The sequence below is a fragment of the Cyprinus carpio genome, chromosome A19 (genome assembly GCF_018340385.1).
Source record: "Cyprinus carpio isolate SPL01 chromosome A19, ASM1834038v1, whole genome shotgun sequence".
Classification (NCBI taxonomy): domain Eukaryota; kingdom Metazoa; phylum Chordata; class Actinopteri; order Cypriniformes; family Cyprinidae; genus Cyprinus; species Cyprinus carpio.
The window spans coordinates 3,780,770-3,802,797 of record NC_056590.1 but is presented as its reverse complement, the minus strand read 5'-3'; the positions used below and the strand labels follow the sequence as shown (position 1 = coordinate 3,802,797).

Genomic DNA, 22,028 nt, shown 5'->3' with positions numbered 1-22,028 from the left:
GTATTTTTTATTCAGGGTTTTTTACTCTTTTTTTTAGTTGGTTTTTTATTGTTTTTTCAGAGTGACGCGCGTTTGTTTTCCGCGGGACTGTGATACTGAACGGACGTGTAGTCTTTGTGAACCAGTGTTGACAACTTAGCGACTTTGTCGTAGATTTAGCGACTTTTCAGACCCCCTTAGCCATTTTTCGTAAAAAGCGACTAGCGACAAATCTAGCGACTATCTTGGACAAACCTTATTTAGTCTCTGAGACTGACTGGTACTACCGCACGAGCGCGAGGTCTCTCTTTCCAGCGCGCACACACACATCTCTCTCTGCATCTGCTCTGTTTAGCGAGCGCAGAGAGGAGCAGACAGCACTTTCAGTTAAAAAAATATATTCTGTTCCGTACATGCGATGCGAAATCACAGCACAACCGCTTAATCATATGTGTATTTGAATTTCATTAGAAATGTCGTGAATAGGATTTTAGTCAGATTAAGCTTTGAGATGGTTATGACTTAATGGACCGCGTTTCAGTCATTATAATAAATTCCGCGGTTTAAAACAGAAACATTAAAAATATAATAATAAAAACAGTTTTATTGCGAATTTGGCTGCATTAAAATGCAGTGTCTTACAGGGAGGCAAGAAAATACGACGCACTTGCGTCATGAATTAATTAACGTATGACGACATCTAGCGCGTTTGTTTTCCGCGGTTTAGCTACTTTCCTTTGAAAGACGTTGGCAAGTCTGATGATTTTTCAGAGTGACGCGCGTTTGTTTTCCGCGGGACTGTGATACTGAACGGACGTGTAGTCTGATTCTGCGGCGTATCTACATGACGAGGTGAGCAGCACTTCCCCACAGAGATCACCGCGACTGATATCGGCCTGCGAGGCTCGTTAGTTCTCTCAACATCTACAGATAGCTCGTGTTTGGTCATATCAGTAAGATCACGTGACAGTGCAGTGACGCGTCAAACATCGACACAATACGGCGAACAGTGCAATTATGTTCTTCTTTTACGCGTTCAGTAGTGTCAGAGGTTTTCTGCTGGCTTCTCGGTTGTGTACGCATGTATATCTACTACTATATACTCACACGCAAAATCACTAATAATGAATGACAAGTGCCAGAAATGTTTTTGAATCACGCCAACAAATCTCAAGGAACTTTATCACTTTAATGACTTTTTAGATATTAGTTGAAACATCATCAGCAGATAGCAGCTGTGTTCACCTGCAGAGCTCAGTTTAGTCCCATCAGAATTCCACAGATTCATATCTGATGCATATAAGAAGCAATATCTAGTTACAGAGTAATATGTAATATCTAATAAAGACGGGGATATTACAGGTTTATATGAAGAGGAGAGACACTTCTGAAACTGAAGCCATGAGGTTGCACACTTTGTTATAGCACAGATGCTAGTATGTGTGAAAAGAAGAATCTGCTAATTTATTTATTTTTATTATTATTATTTTTTGTGACTGAATTTGCTGCTGCTTTTCTCTGAAATTGGAGTGATATGTGTGGCATTTCTGTTCGAGTGAATGACAATTACCTGTAAATAGTTTTTTTTCTTAATTATTGAACTCAAGCGTGCTCCTGTCTTCAACCTTTAAAGGGTTTAAATAATTATTTAATGTACTGAAATATTAACGGTCATGTCATTGTTTATCGTTGTAATATGGCTGTGAATTTTTATTTAACAATCTTTATATAATTTTTTACAAATGTTTACTATTCAAATGTTAAAACAGCCGGTGCTCCCGGTTCATGTAATGATGGCATGAGCGTTTGTTTGGCTCTGCTCTCGGGATAATGTGTTTGAGTCTGTACTGATGCTCTCTCTCTCTCCCTCTCTGTCTCTCTCTCTCTCTCTCTCTCTCTCTCTCTCTCTCTCTCTCTCTCTCTCTCTCTCTCTCTCTCTCTCTCTCTCTCTCTCTCTCTCTCTCTCTCTCTCTCTCTCTCTCTCTCTCTCTCTCTCTCTCTCTCTCTCTCTCTCTCTCTCTCTCTCTCTCTCTCTCTCTCTCTCTCTCTCTCTCTCTCTGTCTCTCTCTCTCTCTCTGTCTCTCTCTCTGTCTCTCTCTCTCTCTCTCTCTCTCTCTCTCTGTCTCTGTCATGTGTCGGCAGAAGTCTGACTTTGACGCGGCTCCTGCACTGAATCTGGGGGATCTGGACATCACCACAGATGAGTTCATTCTGGACGAGGTGGACAGTGAGTTCTGTGTTTGGTTTCGTGTTTTCATTGGCTAAGGGAAGTGCAGGGAGCTTATTCCCAGAATGCACTAGTAAGTTCCTTGTTGTTTGACTGTTTTCAGTTCACATTCAAGCGAATCTGGAGGATGATCTGGTGAAGGAGGCGCTCAGGACGGTGAGATGAAGCTGATCTGCTGATGTGTGTGTGTGTGTGTGTGTGTGTGTGTGTGTCTCATGTGTTTGTGTGGTCAGGGTGTGGATCTGCGGCAGTACTCTAAACAGGTGGAGACGGAGCTGCAGCGCATCGAACAAGCATCAATCAAGGACTGTATCCATACTTAGAATCGCACCAAAACACGTCCACTCATCCAGAGAAACAAATCTTTACTTTAACTGCTTCCTCCTGTCAACGTTATGATTCTGCACAGAATGTTTTTCTCCTGCTCTGTTTGTCACGGATGTTTGTAGAGACCCTTAACAGTAGCGCTGGTGCAGATATCAAAGAGAGTCAGAATATTGCCTCTTTACACAACCAGATCACAGCCTGCGACTCCATACTGGAGGTGAGTGTGTGCTTTGACAAACTCTGACATAAATAACACAAATTCCACAAACTATAACTCAGAAGAAAAGCTGCATGGTTCACTTTTATTTGTTACTTGTATGTATGTCTATATTGAATGTATTTACTCATGACAGAAGTTATGAAGCGTTTGCTGTTGCTTCATCAGTGATTTTGCACACTTAAGGACCGCCTGAAATCAACTGACAAGCACAGTTTTCTTTCTTTCTTTTCTAATTTTATTAATATCAAATTACTGAAATAAAATATAAATATCATAAGCTTATTTTATTTTAGTTCATTTCCAAGGCAACATTTCTCATTTTGATTAAGTTTAACTTTATGTTCTAATATAACTAAAAGTGAAATATAAATAATTTGAAAAAACTATGTAGACATTTTTAAAAATAACAAAAACTAGTAAACTTGAATATTAACATGAAACTAAAATCTAATTGAAAATATTCATAAAAACTGTAGTAGCATCTCATTGATTCTAAAAGAACACTGATTGGAAGACAGGCGGTGTTCTTAATTAGGCATGTAACGATTCACTCAACTCACGACTCAATTCACCATTTCGATTTCACAATTCGATTTTATCACGATTTTTTTTAACAAAATGAGATTGAAGGCATTATAAAGTAAATGAAAAGGTGTCGTTTTATTAGGCTTTTGCTGCACGTTTCTTTGTGAAATTGAAATATAACAAAACTTTAATTTTAAAACAAGCCCCAAATCAAACAAGTTACACAAATAAAATAAATCTCTTAATATGAGCGAACTAAGGCTTTAGAGGCAACCACTGGATTTAATCATGATCCAAACAAAGATGCAGTGTACATGCAGCATGAGCAGTTTTTAATCTAAATTAGACTGTATAATTTAGAAATCTGAAGAAAAAACAGAATGATCTGACTTTAGTTTTGTGAAACTATACAAAACATATCTGAAGGAAACAGCAGACGAGCTGAATGAGATGTGGAGTCACTGACTGAATTAGACTGTATAATTTAGAAGTGTTTCCTTGGACCGCTGACAGCAGGTGGCGCTCACCGGACAGCAGCTGCGATGAACAGCAGTGATACAGTGTTTCCTTGGTTACCGCTGTAAACAAAGCAGAGCTGCGCTTATGAAAGCAGTGATACAGTGTTTCCTTGGTTACAGTGATACAGAGCTGCGCTTATGAACAGCAGTGATACAGTGTTTCCTTGGTTACCGCTGTAAACAAAGCAGAGCTGCGCTTATGAACAGCAGTGATACAGTGTTTCCTTGGTTACCGCTGTAAACAAAGCAGCATTGTGCTTATGAACTCTAACGTTACTTTAATATTAAAGTCCTTTTAAGACAAGTCGTGTCACTCTGTGGCCATCTCTGAAACGCCTCTCGGGCATGCATCCTCTCTCTTTGAATGGGGAAACATCAAATTCTCCGAAACTGTTCACTAAGCTGTGTTGAGTTTGCTGCTGCGCTCCTCTGTGTCCAGCGAATGGAGGGCATGCTGAGCAGCTTCCAGAGCGACCTGTCGTCCATCAGCAGCGAGATCCAGACGCTGCAGCAGCAGTCGGTCAGCATGAACCTGAGGCTGAAGAACCGGCAGGCCGTGCGCAGTCAGCTCAGCCAGCTGGTGGACGAGCTGGTCGTCCCCAGCACCATGATCTCGTAAGCACACGCACTCATTACAGACAGCGGTTTACCTTCTCAATCATTCAGTGAAGAACTGTGAGTGTGTGTGTGTGTGTGTGTGTGTTTCAGTGTGATTCTGGACAGTCCTGTGACGGAGCAGGAGTTTCTGGAGCAGCTTCACGAGCTCAACAGCAAGATCAACTACGCTAAAGAGCTCAGCTTCAAAGAAACCCTCGCCTGCTCCGACATACAGGACATCGTAGATCGCCTCAAAATTAAAGTCAGAGCAAATCAAAGATTCTACAATGATCTCAGCATTCTTGATTGAACAGAAGCATTGAAAATGAACGCTACTGAGTTTTCCCTCTGTTCTGATCCTGATTACAGGCCGTCTCAAAGATCCGTGAGTTCATCCTGCAGAAGATCTACTCCTTCAGAAAGCCCATGACCAACTACCAGATCCCTCAGAACACACTACTCAAGTACAGGTGCGTGGCTTCATTAGAATAATGAGAAGCAGCAAAAGATTTCTCAGAGAAGGCCGAATCTGACTTCGTCTCTGCCCTCTCAGTTCAACCCCACTATGCTGTGACAGTCACCTTTTAAAACAAGCTGTTTCTCACATGTAGGATTTCTTTCCTTCAGCCCTGTAACAGTAAACTCCACAATACTCTGAATGTAAAGATCGTGTGTTATTAATTAATCTTTAATAATCATAATATTGGCTGTCCACTGGTCCGTCACACATGGCGGTGGTCCCCCAGAGTCTATGCCTGTTCCCTACTTGTGTTTGACGGAGCCTTTCTGAAAAGAAATGACAAAAGTAAGTGAATCCAAAAATCCTTTGCCTTCATTTCTTGAGACTGACCTGCCCTCGACACCATAACAAATAAGAACAATATCTAATAGAAACACCGTAAAATATCATTCTCTCCACTTTGAACTACTTTTAACTTCTCATTTCTGTTGAGTGAGAAGCGCTGTACTGATTACGGATGTGTTTCTGCTCATCTGCAGGTTTTTCTATCAGTTCCTGTTAGCCAATGAGAGGACAGTTGCTAAGGAGGTCCGGGACGAGTATGTGGACACCATGAGCAAAATCTACTTCAGTTACTTCAAGTCCTACAGTGGCAGACTGCTGAAAGTCCAGGTGACAGACAGTGCTTCTGGATGAGTTTGAGAGTATATTTATTGACCTCTAAAGCTGCGGCTGGCTGCTTTACAGGCTGCTCGAACAGTGACTTCCTGTCTAACTGGGCAGAACAGGCTTTAATGCAGAGCACCGGTGGCCTGTTGCACATTGGTAGCTGAACAAACGCTTCTACTAGTTTCAGAGTTTTCAGAGCACGAAATTTTCATCCAAAATTTTCACACGTTGAAAAATAAATACGACCTCACGTTGTGTCCTTCACATTTACACACTGCCTCCGAAACTTTCGTCTGTCATAAAAAATTCGGATCAGGTTCGATTTTCTGCGTTTTCGCATCCGTAGCATGCATTTTAATAGGAAAGGATGATGAATGCGAAAAATGGAAAAACGCATGTGAAAATTTCAAACCCAGTGTGTAAAGACCTTTAGAGTTGTTAAAAACGAGCAAAACCAAAGGCTGCATTTGCATTACATGGATCAAGTGACCCGATTCAGATGTTTTCCTCCCATGTGCCACAGATCGGATATCCGGATGTTCGTTTGTTAAATAAGAGGCAGTCTGCTCTGGAGCTGAACTGTGTGTGTGTTGCAGCTGTTAACAGTGCTGGCAGCTCCACACACACAATCAGACGAGTGCTTCAGTCTATTGCTAACTGTTGTGGAGACTCTGTTCGTTCGAGAAAAATCATAAAAAAAAAAAAAGCACAACAAGTTCTAACTCATGATTCTGGACTCATGTGCTTTTCTATACATAGTATGCTTTATTAATAAAGTGTGTGCAGAGTTTGGTCTTTTAATATCACTGTCTAATGCACTGAGCCATGATAAGTGTTTTTCACGTCAAGCCGGTGTCGTGTAAATACAGATATCAGACATGGATCTCTTTTAAATGAAAGGTGTAAGCAGGTTGTCAAAAAATCTGATTGGGGCACTGAGATCTGCAGTCTAAATGCAGCTAAAAAAAGTACATGTAAAAATAATAATAGGCTGATAATACATCTGAACGTACTTTTTAATCTTCATATCCAGTTGGGCTCATATCTGAGGCACCACTGCTTTGGCTCTCAGGGTCCAGTCTCCTTATCTTTAATGCCTGGATTTACTGTGTAGGCTTTTATCTTTCTTTCACAAAGCTCTGATGATTTACTGATGCCTTGGTTAAACTGTTTTCAGATAATTTTGTTCACGGCAGCAGAACGTCTTGTAGGTCAAGGCAGTTGAATAATTTTGATTGCAACTGTATGTATGTAGATGCATATATATTTAATTTTGCATTCTCTCTCTTTTTGTCAGTATGAAGACGTTGCAGATAAGGATGATCTGATGGGAGTGGAGGACACAGCTAAAAAAGATATCCTTCAAACCGCCGGCTGACCACAGTCACTTATAGTAGCACACTTACTTCATGATCAGTAGATATTCTTAGGGGTTTGGTAGGGAAAGGCGTTTGTGTTTCTGCTGTGCCGTTATAATGTGGTTGATTCCTTTAACTGCTAAGCAGGTTTTTTCTCCAAGCCTTCTCTCAAGAGTAGGAACACTATTTTTACTGTTGGCCAGAGGGGGGCGGTACTGAGTCCTGCGGAGCTGGAGGGGCCCATACTGATCCCACACACCGCTCAGAGAGGAGACTCCAGAGTGAGACACTGAGCTTTTTCTGTTTCTGTTTCGTTTTTATTTAGTTTAGTTTCAGTTTTAGTAATTGAAGTTTAGCAGAATTAGTGTGCAGTGCAGTGTGCAGACCAAAGAAAGACTTGAACTTTATTTGACACAGACGTCTAGCTTATTCGTCTGTACACTCTGCAGTCTGAAGACCGTCGAAGATGTTCTTTATAGTCTTCAGACTTAAGCTTGAGTTGATTTTTGTTTGGGGAGCGCTCTTTGCTCGCTTTCTGTAGCCTATACAAATTTAATTTTAGTACTTCTCTAAAGGACCAACGATCACGTAGCCTATAGGCCTACTGCAGAGTTTAAGGAGAGACGATCGCGTTTAACAGTCAAGGCATATTTAAATATGTTCTTTTCATTTATGAAAAATTAAAAGCGTGTGATTTATGTAAATTTGTTTAAAATAGCCTGGCAGGTTGTTCACAAGGTGTAGGCAAAAGTTTTGTATTGTTTATAGAAAGGCTGCGTGTGTTTTCGTCTTTTTTTCTGTTAATTATGTTGTGCTGCTTGTCTGTTTGTCTTCAAAGCACAGACTCAAAGCCTGATGTTGGTTTAATTTCTTGTTACATGAGAAAATAAATAATTTAGTCTTCCTGATGCAGCAGATTTAATGCGAGTGCGGTTCAGAAGATAAGTATTTTAGTCTTATTTTTGCAGGCAGAATTAGTGCTGCTGTGGGATAGTGGGTACTGCAGGTGTGAGTTTATCAAACAGGACGCGTGCAGGATCTGCTTTAAACCGCTTTGCGTCTCTGCAGACAACCTCACGTCCACGTTGCACCATTGACAGGTATTTCTCTAAACCGCCACACAGCTCATATATTTTTCCACCATGGGGTGAGAAGAACGTAATAATTACGAAAACTATTATTTATTTTTGATAACTATTTTATTTCAATTAGTTTTTTCAATAACTGTTGTTAGTTTAGTTTCGTTTAATTTATTTTGATATTTTTATTTTATTTCATTTACGAATATTTTTTTTTGATCAATTGTTTTTGTTTACTTGTTACATGAGAAAATAAATAATTTAGTCTTCCTGATGCAGCAGATTTAATGCGAGTGCGGTTCAGGGACTCTGATAAATGGTTTACAGTGGGACAGTTATGTCATTGGTCAGTCCACTTCTTCTGGGGTGTAACGGTACACAAACATGACGGTTCGGTATTGACGTCACTGTTCGGCATGGAGTCGGTACAGCAGCGGGAAGAAACTAAACATAAAATTGCTTTTTTATATATTAAACAGTCCTTTACTGAACAAGTCACTCTTTCTTTAAATAAAATTAATTTAACTTTCTTAAGGATAAAAGTCCATCTCAGATTCTGCTCTAACCTCTAAGGAGCCCTTTTACATTACTGTAAGGTTACAGTTAACAACAGAGCCCTAACTTAAATTTAATTACTATTTATTTTTATATAATTAACACTCAAATGAATTATTTTTTTTTATACATGTATGCAAACATGTAAATTGCACATAATGCAGTTTTTAAATTAACTTCTAAATTATACAAATTCTATTCGTTGTTGAAATATTAATTTACAAAGTGGCTCTCATAACTCGCTTCATAACAGATTTATTTAAACATTAAATAATGAGACATCACTAACAGATAGAGTAAAATATAATGAGTATATAGTGTAATATTTAGCGAAATGCTCTTTTCTAGACTTCATTAATCACGCACTAACGAGCTGTGGACACTGATGAATGCCTGAGGGAAATGAAATGATACGTGACGTTTTGTTTTCAAGCTGTTTTATTGCCGTTTTTCCGTGGCTGAAACACTGATTGTGCGATTACATTTGTAATGAATAAAGAGCGTCAAAACCACATTTATTGTTTCCTGAAAGAAAGGACATAATTTGAAAGATGAGACTTTGATTCTCATCAAAGTATATAAGTATATACAGTATATAAAACTGGAAGTTTCTAATGAAGTTCTGCTCGTGCAGTGGTTAAAACAACGCTGTGTTTGTTCGGTTCACATGTGCACCGAACCGAGAGACCTGTACCGAAATGTTGAGTACGAATACGTGTACCGTTACACCCCTATCCTCCATTATTTATTTATGTATTTATTTTTTCATTGGAAAAACTGTGGACATAAAACAAAAATGGAAGCTTTTCTTGATTCGTGTGTTCAGTTATGAAATGCAAGAGGGACTGAGCCCCTGAGATGCACTCTCTGTGTGTTCAGTCCTGATCCGTCTGTCTCTGTCTCGGTCAGTACCCGTACGAAACGCTCTTCCGCAGTCAGCACTACGCTCTGCTGGATAACGGCTGTCGAGAGTTCCTCTTCCTCTCGGACTTCTTCATGGTGGCTGGAAACTCTGCTCTGGATTTGTTCAACAGCATTATGGGAAAAACACTCAGCATGTTCCTGGTACAGTCACTCCCTTATCATTAATTTGATATGATATTCCCATAGTTTTTGTTGTTCTAGTGGTGTAATTTGCTAACAAAATCGACATTGTTATTATTATAGTTTGTAATAGTTTTTTTATTAGACATTCTCCATTCTCATCTTTGTCTCTCTTCTCTGTCTGCAGAAGAATCTGTCCACATACCTGTCAGACTGTTACGACAGTATTGCGGTGTTTCTCTGCATTCACATCATTCTGCGCTTCAGAGCCATCACAGTCAAGAGGAACATCCCTGCGCTCGACAAGTCAGTCCCTCTGTCATCACAGACACACAAGATGTAGAGGACAGTAGTCTGCTCTCATTCATGCACACTGCGTCTGTAGTGTTACAGCACAAAATGACACTTCATGTGCTTACTAAATCCATGATATGGGTCGTATTTATCAGTTCACCCATGCACGTGTGTCATTTATTGGATGGGACAGTAAGATCAGACAGGAAAGCGCGGGGCTATCAGTGCCAACATATCCAGGGCTCCAGACTCTTATATAAGTGCACTTACTAATAATATTACATGTTTATTTCTTGGTAATGCACATTTAACAGTACAGCACTGAGCTTGAGTTGGGAAGCACACAAAATTTACTTTTATCAACAGAAATGTGCAAAATATAATTTTTATGTAGAAAATTCATATATTCTAGTCTTTAATGTACCATTATTCTTCTGTAGTTTTATATGGAACTGACTGACAACTTCAGTGATTATAAAAGGAGCGCTCTTGATGTGATTCGGTCACAAACTGAAAAGTTTGTTTTTCAAGGCACTTTGTGACTTTTCTTATTTCATACACAAAAAAAGAGCAAAACTAGATTTCTTGATGAGTTGATGTTTTATAATAGTTACTTTTTAAGACCAAAATATAAAACAAAAAGTAGAGATGAATGACTAATAAGCCAATAAGTGCTCCTCTGCTGCCATCTACTGGTTATAGTGATAATTTGATGTTTTTTCATTTTAATAAGTGTTTGTTTACCATGAAGTATATTTTGATTATCCTATTAAAATAACATTTAAACTGGATCATTTTCTGAGCTTTAGAATGCTGGGAATACTTTAAAGTCACTGAAAAGTGCTGGAATTTCTCTCTCAAAGGTTGTACAAGCCCTGAAATCAATAATTTAATAACATTTATACTACTTCTGCCACCATGGTTACAGTTAGTGTAACTACTTCTGGTTGTCTGTTTGATCTGTTTATAACCGAGAACACTGAGCAGAATTCAGTTCAGTTCAGAGTTCAGTAGCCCTTTTTATTTTACGGTCCTGTTCCACGTGTACATACTGTGTACTCATTAGAGCATCTACAATAACTGGGTATTAACTAGGTACTAACCCTGAACCTACTACTAAACCGTATCTTAAACCATGTAGTTAGCTTGTACTACTCAGTACTTCCATGGGTAGGTCCACTGTATGCACACGTACTGTAAAATAAAGTGTAACCTGATGCACTTTACATGCCATCAATCTTCTAACATTAGCAAAACAAATCATAACAGTCTGTTACACAGGTGACGCGACGAGGGCGAACGTGTTTAACCGGTTCTCACTCCTAATAGGCACACACTCACTTGCATATGTAAGACTTTTTACAGTCTTTTAGTCAAGACTTTTGCACTATACTGACCTCAGACTTGTCCTTTAGCATCTTTATTTCACCAGTGCTGGGAAACCCCTTTGTAGTTACAAAGAGAGAGAATTCGGCCAGCCTTTTTAATGTGTGTCAGTGGTGGAGATGAGTTTTGAGAAGAAACAGTTGATCGTTTTTGCATCGCTAGTCTTCAGCATGTTTGGCTTTAGAGTGAGCTTTATCCAGTGTTACTAGGGATGGGTACCGCCCCAAAACCAGTATTAAATGGGCCCCAGGGCTAAATTTAGAGTGGTATTGATAATCTCTGATGTTAACAGTTCTGCTGTTGGTACTTGCAAATTCTATGCAAATTCTAGTCTCCAGCTGTTTTTTTTTTATGCAGTAATATTCAGACATTTGTCAATGATGCATTTTGCTATTCGCATTCGAAAGCCCTGTTTAATCGTGATAGAGGAGAGAACTAAACATTCAAACATCTGTTTACATTTTAGGCTTGTGGCTGTGATATTAAGCTAATTTCATTTTTTATTTCTTCTAAGGATTATAAATAAGAAGATACGAGGTAAAACTATTGAAAACTATATGCACACAGCGCTGAGATTGTGTCTGTACAGCTGCCTAAGCAGGACAAGATACAATAGGTCAACAGGCTCTCAGCTGTCCCTCTGTAAAACAGGGTCATGGCTGGGATGAGAAGTTCCACTTTCTTCAGCCTTCGAAGATAGTGAAGGCATTGTTGGGTCTTCTTGATGACAGCTAATGTGTTGTCTCTGGTAGTCAGCTTGTCGGTCAGATGGATCCCTAAAAACTTGGTGCTTTGGCCCTCTCCACCTCAGAGCTGTTTATGGTTAGAGGGAGATGGAGATCAAGTCTATGACTTTCTCCTTTGTCTTGTTGGTATTGAGGGCCAAGTTATGCATTGTGCACCAGGCTGTGAGTTTCTCCACCTCTACCCTGTATGCTGACTCATCATTTTCAGTAATAAGGCTGACAACAGTGGTATCATCTGCGAACTTGATGACAAGGTTGCTGTTAAAACTGGCAGTACAGTCATATGTCAGCAGTGTGAACAATAGAGGAATCAGAACACACCCTTGTGGCATACCTGTGCTCACAGTTATTGTTTTATATGTTAAACTGCCAACTCTGACTGTCTGTTGTCTCTCTGTCAGAAAGTTCATAATCCACCTACACACTCCTGAATCCAGACCCAGCAGCAACATCTTTTCCACCAATTGTTGAGGCAAGATGGTATTAAATGCTGATTTAATTGGTAAGTAATTAGTCAATTAATAAAATCCTGGCATAGTTGTTCTCCAGGTGTGTCAGTGTAAGGTGGAGCAGGGTGGAGATTGCATCCTCAGTTGAGCGATTCACTCTATACACGAACTGAAGCGGGTCCAGAATTGTTGGGAGACAAGAGCTGATGTGACTCATCCCTAGCCTGTCAAAACACTTCATGACAGTAGGGGGTCAAGGCTACTGGACGATAGTCGTTCATTGAGGATGGATTGGACTTTTTTGGGAGTGGGATAATAATGGAGCTTTTTAGACAGGTGGGTACACTGGCCTGGAGAGAGATGTTAAATATATCACAAAAACATCCTTTAATTGCTCTGCACAGCCTTTTAGCACACAACCTGCGATCTGGTCAGGCCCAGCAGCCTTCCGTGGGTTGATCTTAGTAAAGACCCTCTTGACGCTGTCTACTGTCAACTGCAGTGCCTGTTGAACAGAAGACTGTTCCTGCGTGTGTGCAGTCTGGTGTTTTTAACCTCAAACTGAGAAGAAAATCCATTGAGGACATCAGGAAGAGAGGGGTCATTGTCCATTGTCTTTGCTGTAGGCTTATGGCCAGTGGCCACTTGAAATCCCTTGTGTCCTTGGTGTTGGTGAACTGAGTGGACAACTTTATCCCAAAGGCCTTTTTTGCCTGGCGAATGCCTTTTTTCAAGTTGGTCCTTGCTCTTGCATACTCACTGTGTCACCAGACCTGAATGCAGCATCGGGGAGCCTCAGTAAGGAGCATTTTTTCAAGTTGGTCCTTGCATATTGCATCTTCTGTGTATTCCTCCAGGTCTATACAGTCACCAGATATTGCAGCATCCTTAAAGATGCTCCACTGTGCGCATTCAAAGCAACCTTGTAAAGATGGAATGGCCTCCTGTGGCCACACTCTGAATTCCTTTACTGTGGGTGGCTCTCTTCTCAACCGCGGCCTGTACGCAGGCCATAAGTAGGACAGTTAAGTGGTCAGATCTGTCTGGGTGTATGTGTTGTAGTTAGGTGGTTGTATGTAGGCCATAAGTAGGATGGTCCAGTGTATTTTTTCTCAACCGCGGCCTGTAAGCATGTTGTTGGTAGGTAGGTTGAGTGGTCTTAAGGTTGGCCTTATTAAAATCCCCAGCAATGATGCAAATTGCATCGGGATAAGAAGTCTGTAATTGACTGAATGTATTCTAAAGTTCTCCCATTGCCTGTTTGACATCAGCACTTGGAGGGACATACACTGCTATAATGATAATAGCTGTCAGTTTGCGTGGTAAGTAAAAGGGTCTGCACTCGACAACCATTTGCTCTGCATCTGAAGAACAGGATTTTAGGATCACTCTCGCATCCGAGCACCCTGAGTTGTTGTGTAAACAGTTTCCCAGTTGATGGTGTTACTCTGTCTGCTCTGTGGAGTGTTAGCCCCACCAGCTGTCAACCATGTCTCTGAAAAAATGTAAACAGAACAGTCTCTTACTTCACGCTGCAGCCATCTCCAAAGTCTTAAATCGTCCATCTAATTATCAAGGGACCGGAGGTTTGCTAACAGGACTGACGGGATGGCTGGATTGTTTGGATTAGCTCTCAGCTTCGCTCTTACACCCGCTCTCTTTCCTCGCTTGCGTGTCCTGTCACAGCGTCGCCGATGGTACTACTTCTCCGCGAGGGCTCCAGTTGATACAGGTGTGTCCTCTGTATAGCTTTGGTGTAGAATCCAAGTTTTTCCAGCCGTTCTGTTAAATACCGGTCTACCAGCCGACCACCACGCTCTCTGTTATCCATCATAAAGTCACGACTGTAAACAAACTTTCGCCCATTAGATTTACAGGGTAATAACTGTTGCACTGAAAAGCCGTTGTCCGCAGAGGCCGAGCAAGCATCGGTCGCGCCGCCATGAAAAAAATATCTGAAAAAATCATATTGTTTTGACTGAGCACAAAATAAACTAAACATTATATATTTAGTTTGAACTTTACTGTACAGTGCTGACTTTGAAGCATACGTTTGACTGAACTATTTGCTTTTGTCTTTATTTTCTCTTATATAAGCCTATTATACTATGCACATATACTTTTATAATGGCTATTATTGTTCATTAAAACTGACATTTAACAACAAGAGGCAGAGTTGAGCTTATTGTCGCGCTTTAGTGTCGATCGCTACTTTCTGGCATACACCACGCCTACCAAGAAGGGTACTATTGACTGTGGAAACGCAAGCCTGATCAGGGTTATCCGTACCGAATCATACTGTACTATACCGTACTGCTCAGTGCAATACGGCTCTGTGTATCCACCTGAAAGCACGTGATGGAGATTAACTATTAATCACAGAACCAGCTTTACTGATGAGATGCGCATGACAATCACATGCGATTTATCGTGCAGCCCTAAGTTTGTTTGTTGATCACAAAGTAGATGAGGAAAACTAGGATGCCGGTTGTATTCAGAGCGCCTCCATTACTGTCTAGAGTGCATGGAATGGTGCGCTGTGATTGGTTGAGCGGATATATCGCATTCTGCAGAGAAGGAAGACTGGCGTTTGTCATGGTTTGGAAAGAAAGGGAGAAAACATGACCATAACTCCGTGGATATCGCATTTTGCGTAAAATTAAAAAATGACTTTTCAATACCGACCAGATACAATACTGATTTTGGCAGAAACTCAATTTAAAAAAACAATGAACCAAACTTCTTCACATACTTTATTTATTTATTTATGTATTTATTTATATACACAAAAGTACTGATAAGAATACCGTTAAAGTACTGGATCGATAAGCAGTAGAGGTAAGAGTAGTAATACCGTTAAAACCTTAACGATACCCATCCCTAGTGTTTACAACAAAATAAATGCTACAGAACAACCTCCTGGACAGCAACCAATTTGGCTTTAAAAGCGGCCAATCAACTGAGACTGCCCTGCTCTCGGTTACTGAAGCCCTGCGACTGGCAAGAGCAGCTTCAAAATCCTCAGTACTCATTTTGCTGGACCTGTCTGCTGCTTTTGGCACCGTTAATCACCAGATTCTCCTGTCCACCTTCAGAAAGATGGGCATCTCTGGAACCGCACTCCAGTGGCTTAACTCCTACCTTTCTGATAGATCCTTCATGGTGTCTTGGAGGGGTGAAGTTTCTAAGTCACAACAACTTGCTACTGGGGTTCCTCAAGGCTCAGTGCTTGGTCTACTTCTTTTCTCCATCTACATGACGTCATTAGGATCTGTCATTCAGAAGCATGGCTTTTCCTATCACTGCTATGCTGATGACACTCAACTCTACTTCTCGTTCCAACCAGATGACCCGATGGTAGTTGCTCGCATTTCAGCCTGTCTGAGTGACATTTCTAGCTGGATGAATGACCATCACCTTCAGCTCAACCTTACTAAGACTGAACTGCTTGTGGTTCCAGCTAACCCATCGTTTCATCACAACTTTTCTATACAGCTGGGTTCGTCAACCATAACTCCTTCTAGGACAACCAGAAACCTAGGAGTTTGATGGATCATCAGTTCAGCTTCACAGACCATATTGCTAAAATGACCCAGTCCTGTAGATTTGCCTTATACAACATTAGGAAGATCAGACCCTTCCTGTCAGAGCAAGCCACCCAACTTCTTGTCCAAGCTCTTGTTCTCTCCAGACTGGACTATTGTAATGCTCTCCTGGCGGGCCTTCCTGCATGTACTATCAAAAATGAGCCAAAATGAGCCAATTTGGCTCATTGAAATCTCTTCAATGAGCCAAAAACAGCCCATGTTACTCGTCTCCTCATCAGGTTACACTGGCTACCAGTAGCCGCTCGCATCAAATTCAAGGTACTGATGCTTGCCTACAAGACGACCACTGGCATGGCACCAACTTACCTAAACTCATTAGTTCAATCTTATGTGCCCTCCAGAAGTTTGCGCTCTGCAAGTGAACGACGCCTTGTGTGGTGCCATCCCAAAGAGGTTCAAAATCACTCTCACGGACCTTTTCCTGGACTGTGCCCAGCTGGTGGAATGAACTCCCGATCTCAATTCGAACAGCTGAGTCTTTACTCATTTTCAAAAAACATCTAAAGACTCATCTTTTTTGTCTGCACTTAACCAACTAATACTAGTACTTACCTTTTCTTTTTCTTGTCTATCATATTCTTAAAAAAATAAAAATAAAACCCTGGCTACGTGTTCTGTGCTAGACTAACTGAGACTTGTCATAGCACTTGTATACTGTTGTTGTTCTATTGTTGATCTGATTGTTTCTATTGTTCTCATTTGTAAGTCGCTTTGGATAAAAGCGTCTGCTAAATGATTAAATGTAAATGTAAATGTTTTATATCAGAAGTCGATTTGTGAACAAGAGCTTGTGACGTGCTCACATCCCAAAATCCAGTCAGCAACATTTCTCTGTTTTGTGTAAGTCACGGTATGAGAGAGAAGTGTGTAGCTGCTTCCATTTAAACAGTCAGGAGAATCCGGGCATCTGGAAATGTGATCATCGTGCTGCCTTTCTGTGTTTGATGTGTCTTTGTGTATGCCGTCTGTGTGTGTGTGTGCAGGTACTGGGAGGCTGTGCTGGAGCTGCTGTGGCCCAGATTTGAGCTGATTTTGGAGATGAACATCCAGAGCATTCGAAACACTGATCCTCAGAAACTGGGTGTGCTGGACACCAGACCACATTATGTGTGTATCCTCACACACACACACACACTCTCTCTCACTCACTCACTCACTCACTTATTTTACACAAAATCCACTCATTCAGTATAAGAGTTATGATAAGATGTCGGTGGATTTTAGAAATGGCCCAAGGAGGAACTGCTCTTAATCAACCACTGATCATCACTTTGGTAACACTTCAGTTTAGGGACCAGTTCTCACTATTAACTGGTTGCTTATTAGCAGGGGGCACACAAGTTTTTGGGTCTGGTTCTCATGTGAGCACCTGGGGCCGGTTGCACCAGCTAGACATAAAAAAGCTGGGTGTAAGCCCTACGTTGGACTTTGCAACATCCAGCTTACGATAGATATTTACACCTGTTGCAACCAACTGAAACTATGATCAGGTGCAACTACGCCAGGCGTAGACAACGCGTGTCCATGCCGACACATTCTCCCGTCGTTATAGATCTAGCTGAGATGACGTTCACACTGCAATGCCTACAACTACTAATATAGAACTGAATTGCTCAAGACATACCATGTGAAGCCACCGCGCCATGATTTCACATGATTGAATAAACATTTCCTAACAAGTCCGCGTTTTTATATCTGAAGTCTCCCTGCACATTCCCATTGCAGATTTCATGAAGGTTAAGTAAAATATAATAAATGTAATACAATGCTTCTCTCTAGAGTTATTTTTTTTTTTTTTGGTAAGGGCTGCAATTAATGTCTTTCCTGAGGTAAATGAGACTTTATGTGACATGTTGTGTTTTACTGGCATCTTTCAGGAGCTAGTGCTCCTGTAGCTCAAGTGGTAGAGCATTGCGTTAACAAGCGCAAGGTTGGGGGTTCGATTCCCCGGGAACACATGATGGGTAAAAATTGATAGCCTGAATGCACTCTAAGTCGCTTTGGATAAAAGCGTCTGCTAAATGCATAAATTTAATTTAATTTAATTTTAATTTTAATTTAATGTTTTTGTTGGTTTTGGATAAAACACGTTTATAGTTGGTATTTTGTGAAAATATTTGAAAGCAAAATCTGATTGCTGATCTTTTATTTCTGATTAAAAGTAACAAAGCACAAAATATATTGTGACTATTGGATGGCAGGCATGCTACAAATAATGAATGGAATTAAAGACGTGAAATATTTCCAAGCATTTACACTGTCCTTCCAAGCAGATGTCAAACGGTTCAGTTTCTTTTAATAATCCCAGGTCATATGTAATATTTTACTGCATAATTATTACATGCTGTACAGATATATATTTTGTATTCAGTTACTGTCAACAGTGTGATATAGGCTATATTCTACACTGAGCTTCGTGATTGATATCACTTATCCTGCCCAAAAAGACCATAAACATTACAGTTCACGTCTGCAGTAAGAATGAACTAACAGACATGAATCCTAAAAACAAATAATGTCCTAGCTAATCATGAGATTTCACTTTACACCTACCTCTGACTAGGCGTAAGATTTAGTCTCAGATGTAGCATACGCCGAGATGGTGCAACGGGTAGAAATTCTACGCACGACTTAAAGTGCATTTTACGTCCAGTCTAGTCTTACAACCGTCTATACGTGCAGCTGGTGCAACCGCCCCTGGAGATTTGGTTTGGTCCTCACACTGCACATAGTGTTACTCATTAAACATAACTATAAAAATACAATTAATAAATAATAGTTATAATAGTGTTATTGCCTTTTATTAGTTTAAAATTTTTAATTTTTTATTAGTTTAAAATTAAAAAAGTTTGTAAAATAAAATAATAAACAAAATAAATTAAGAGTGATTTTTTATATATATATATATATTTCTCTAGATGTACTGATACAGTTAGACTGTTTCTTTCTCCCATCCATTGATGGTCTTGAGAGAACACACTGCTGCAGACTCATGTCACTATAGTTCTCTGGTTCATATACAGTATATATATAGTGTGTGTGGAATATATGTGGTCTGTTTTTCTTGGTGTTTGTGTAGATCACACGCCGCTATGCTGAATTCTCCTCTGCTGTTGTCAGCATAAACCAAACCTTTCCCAACGAGAGGACCCATACTCTTCTGGGACAGCTGCAGGTGAGAACGAAGCCCCTCTGTGTCCTCCTGACGTAGAGCGGCTCACGCTGAAAGCTGACATGATACGTGATCTGGTTTCAGGTGGAGGTGGAGAACTTTGTGCTGAAGATGGCGGCTGAGTTTCCCTCTAGACGAGACCAGCTCATCTTCCTCATCAACAACTACGACATGATGCTCGGTGTGCTCATGGTGAGGCTCCTCACGAGACACGCCGCTAACCGCTAAGACCGCACTGTGACGGTTTTTTTTTTTTTTTGTGTGTGTGGGGTAGTGAGGAGCTGACGACAGTAAAGAGGTGGAGGGCTTCCAGCAGCTGCTGCTGGCCAGAACACAGGTACGATCTGAGATCCTGAGCACCGGCTCACAGTGTGTAACGTGAGTAACCCTGTGTGTGTTTGTGTGGAACAGGAGTTTATAGAGGAGATTCTTTCACCTCCGTTTGGAGGCATGATTGCATTTGTGAAGGAGAGCGAGGCACTAATAGAGAAAGGGCAACTTGATAAACTCAGAAACGATGAAGGTGAGTGCTGTTTTCTCTGTTGAGGTTTGTCATACTGCTGCATCCTAGTGTCTTTAACCGAGTGATGCATTTAAAAATATATAGCGATATTATATAGGACTAGTCCCGTCTAAAATCCTGTCGTCTTTTACTCACCATCATGTCGTTCCAAACCTGATAGCACAAGCATTTTAACATAAAATACACTCTTCAGCTTTAACTTCTGAGCAAATAAACATTCGTATAAAACAAAAGCTATTCTAAATATTCTATTTCACGTTATATTTTTACTATATTACAAATATTTCAATTATTATATTTGACAAATCCAGATCTTGTTGCCTCATATTTAGTATAAGTGGTGATCACCTCATCATGAATGAACTCATCTCATTATTAGAGTTACATTACAGTAGCTTCAGCATCACACTTCAGCACTTACTGAACGCTACTCTTCAGAAGTTTGGGATCAGGGAGATTTGTGTTCTTGTTGTTTGGAAAGATATATAAAAAAACACCTTTTCTTTAGCTGGGATGAATTAAAATGTTAAGAATGACAGTAAACACACTTATAAATTCACTGTTCATCATGAAAAAATGCCCACCCTTCATTAAGCAGCACAGCCATTTTCAGCTCTTTCTGGAGCAGCAAACCAACATTTTAGAATGATTTGTAAATGAATATTGTCCTTTAAAAATTTAGCTTTGATCACAAAAAAACAAATAAAAATACTACTACTAATAAGAAGCCATTCTTTTTAATCGTAACAATATTGCACAATATTAGAGCTCTTGCTGTATTTTTGACTAGCCCTGGGGAGCAGAAGAGAGGTCTGGTGTCTGCGTGCTGATTTAACGACCGCCTGCATGTGTGTGTGTGTGTGTGTGTGTGTGTGTAGCTCGTATCACGCAGCTGGTGCGGGGTTTCTCCAGCACCTGGAAGCAGTCTGTGGAGGCCTTGAGTCAAGATGTCATGCGTTCCTTCACCAACTTTAAGAATGGAACCAGCATCATTCAGGTACAGCCTCGTGAAGTAATGAAGTAGCTCATAAATGTGCTGTCAGACTGATGAGTTGTTGTCTGGTTGTGTCCTCTAGGGAGCATTGACCCAGCTCATCCAGTACTATCATGGTTTCCATAAGGTCCTCTCCCAGCCCACGTTTCGCAGTCTGGCAGTGCGCTCTGAGCTCATAAACCTCCATCACCTGATGGTGGAAGTCAAGAAACACAAACCAAACTTTTGAACTCATCAGTAAATCATTCTTCGGGGGAACCTGAGAATCAATGTACACATTCATAAAACATGATGCATTTCCCTGATAAGCAGAACTAGGTAAATCAAGTAAATAAAGTCATGAAGTCTGTACTCGGCTTTTTCTGGTGTCACTGGCAGATGTTTTGGTTTGTATATTTTACTCAGGAATAAAAGTGTTAACGATCTTACAGTCCTAAACAGTTTTCCCTATCAGCTGAAAGTAGCTTGTCTTAAAGGTTTTTTTTGTTTGTTTTTTGGAAAACAAGACATTAAAAGTATGATATTTTGCAGTTTAGAGCTGAAGCTTAAAGGCTGTCTTTCAGTCGATGTAAAGAAGTGTTCAGTATTTTGAGCATTAATCTTATTGTTTGGTCAGTCTTTTGTTTTTAAATTTGCTGATTATGGGCTCTTCTTTCATTGGCTGCATTTGTAATTTCTTCTTTATTATGGTTTGATTTCTTTCAGGGTTTAATCTGTAAATTCAGTTGCAGCTTCTCTAAATGTTTTTGTGTATGAACTGATGTTTTTTTTTTTTTCTTCTTTTTTTCTCATTGCTCTGAAAGTATGTGGGCACTGATCTCATATTAAAGTTATAACAACGAAAAGCATTCCATGTCTCAAAATAAAAGATATCAGATTAAAGTCTCTGAAATATTCCCATAATTAAAGCAAAAAATAAATTAAAAATAAATAGGAACTTTTGCTAAGGTCATTTATTTACAATGCTGGATATGACTGAATGTACTTCATTACTTTTTTCAAGGCAATAAGTCGAACTAAAAGTACTGAACTGTTTAAATTCACAGAAGATTAAGTTGACAATAGCAAAATGAAATTGTTATAACAAGCTAGTTATAATACAAACTTGTACTTAGCTGCGGAACCGAACCATTTATTGCTCATTTATTTATTTATTGCTACACTCAGACTTCCAGATGCTAAAATTAGACTTTATTGGTGGAGACAACAAAGCTGAGATCTGACCAGTTTACTCTTTTATATGGTTGACCTCAAAGAGATCCTTGTTGCCAGTCATGCCATTTTAGATGTTCTCTTCC

At 40.0% G+C, this 22,028-nt stretch overlaps 1 protein-coding gene across 1 annotated transcript; it reads left to right on the top strand.

Annotated features, from left to right (window-relative positions):
• Positions 1-2,121: 2,121 nt before the first annotated feature.
• On the top strand, positions 2,122-21,612 carry LOC109069882 (vacuolar protein sorting-associated protein 52 homolog). Its single transcript, XM_042776096.1, is given in 19 exon segments — positions 2,122-2,206; positions 2,310-2,362; positions 2,440-2,515; positions 2,683-2,750; positions 4,236-4,411; positions 4,505-4,655; positions 4,763-4,863; positions 5,393-5,525; positions 6,820-6,877; positions 7,028-7,161; positions 9,424-9,579; positions 9,746-9,864; positions 17,025-17,148; positions 19,121-19,216; positions 19,298-19,405; positions 19,488-19,550; positions 19,625-19,736; positions 20,615-20,733; positions 20,813-21,612. Coding segments are annotated over 15 exon segments (1,794 nt in total). The 5' UTR covers positions 2,122-2,206; positions 2,310-2,362; positions 2,440-2,515; positions 2,683-2,750; positions 4,236-4,238; the 3' UTR covers positions 20,960-21,612.
• The last annotated feature ends 416 nt before the right edge of the window (positions 21,613-22,028 follow it).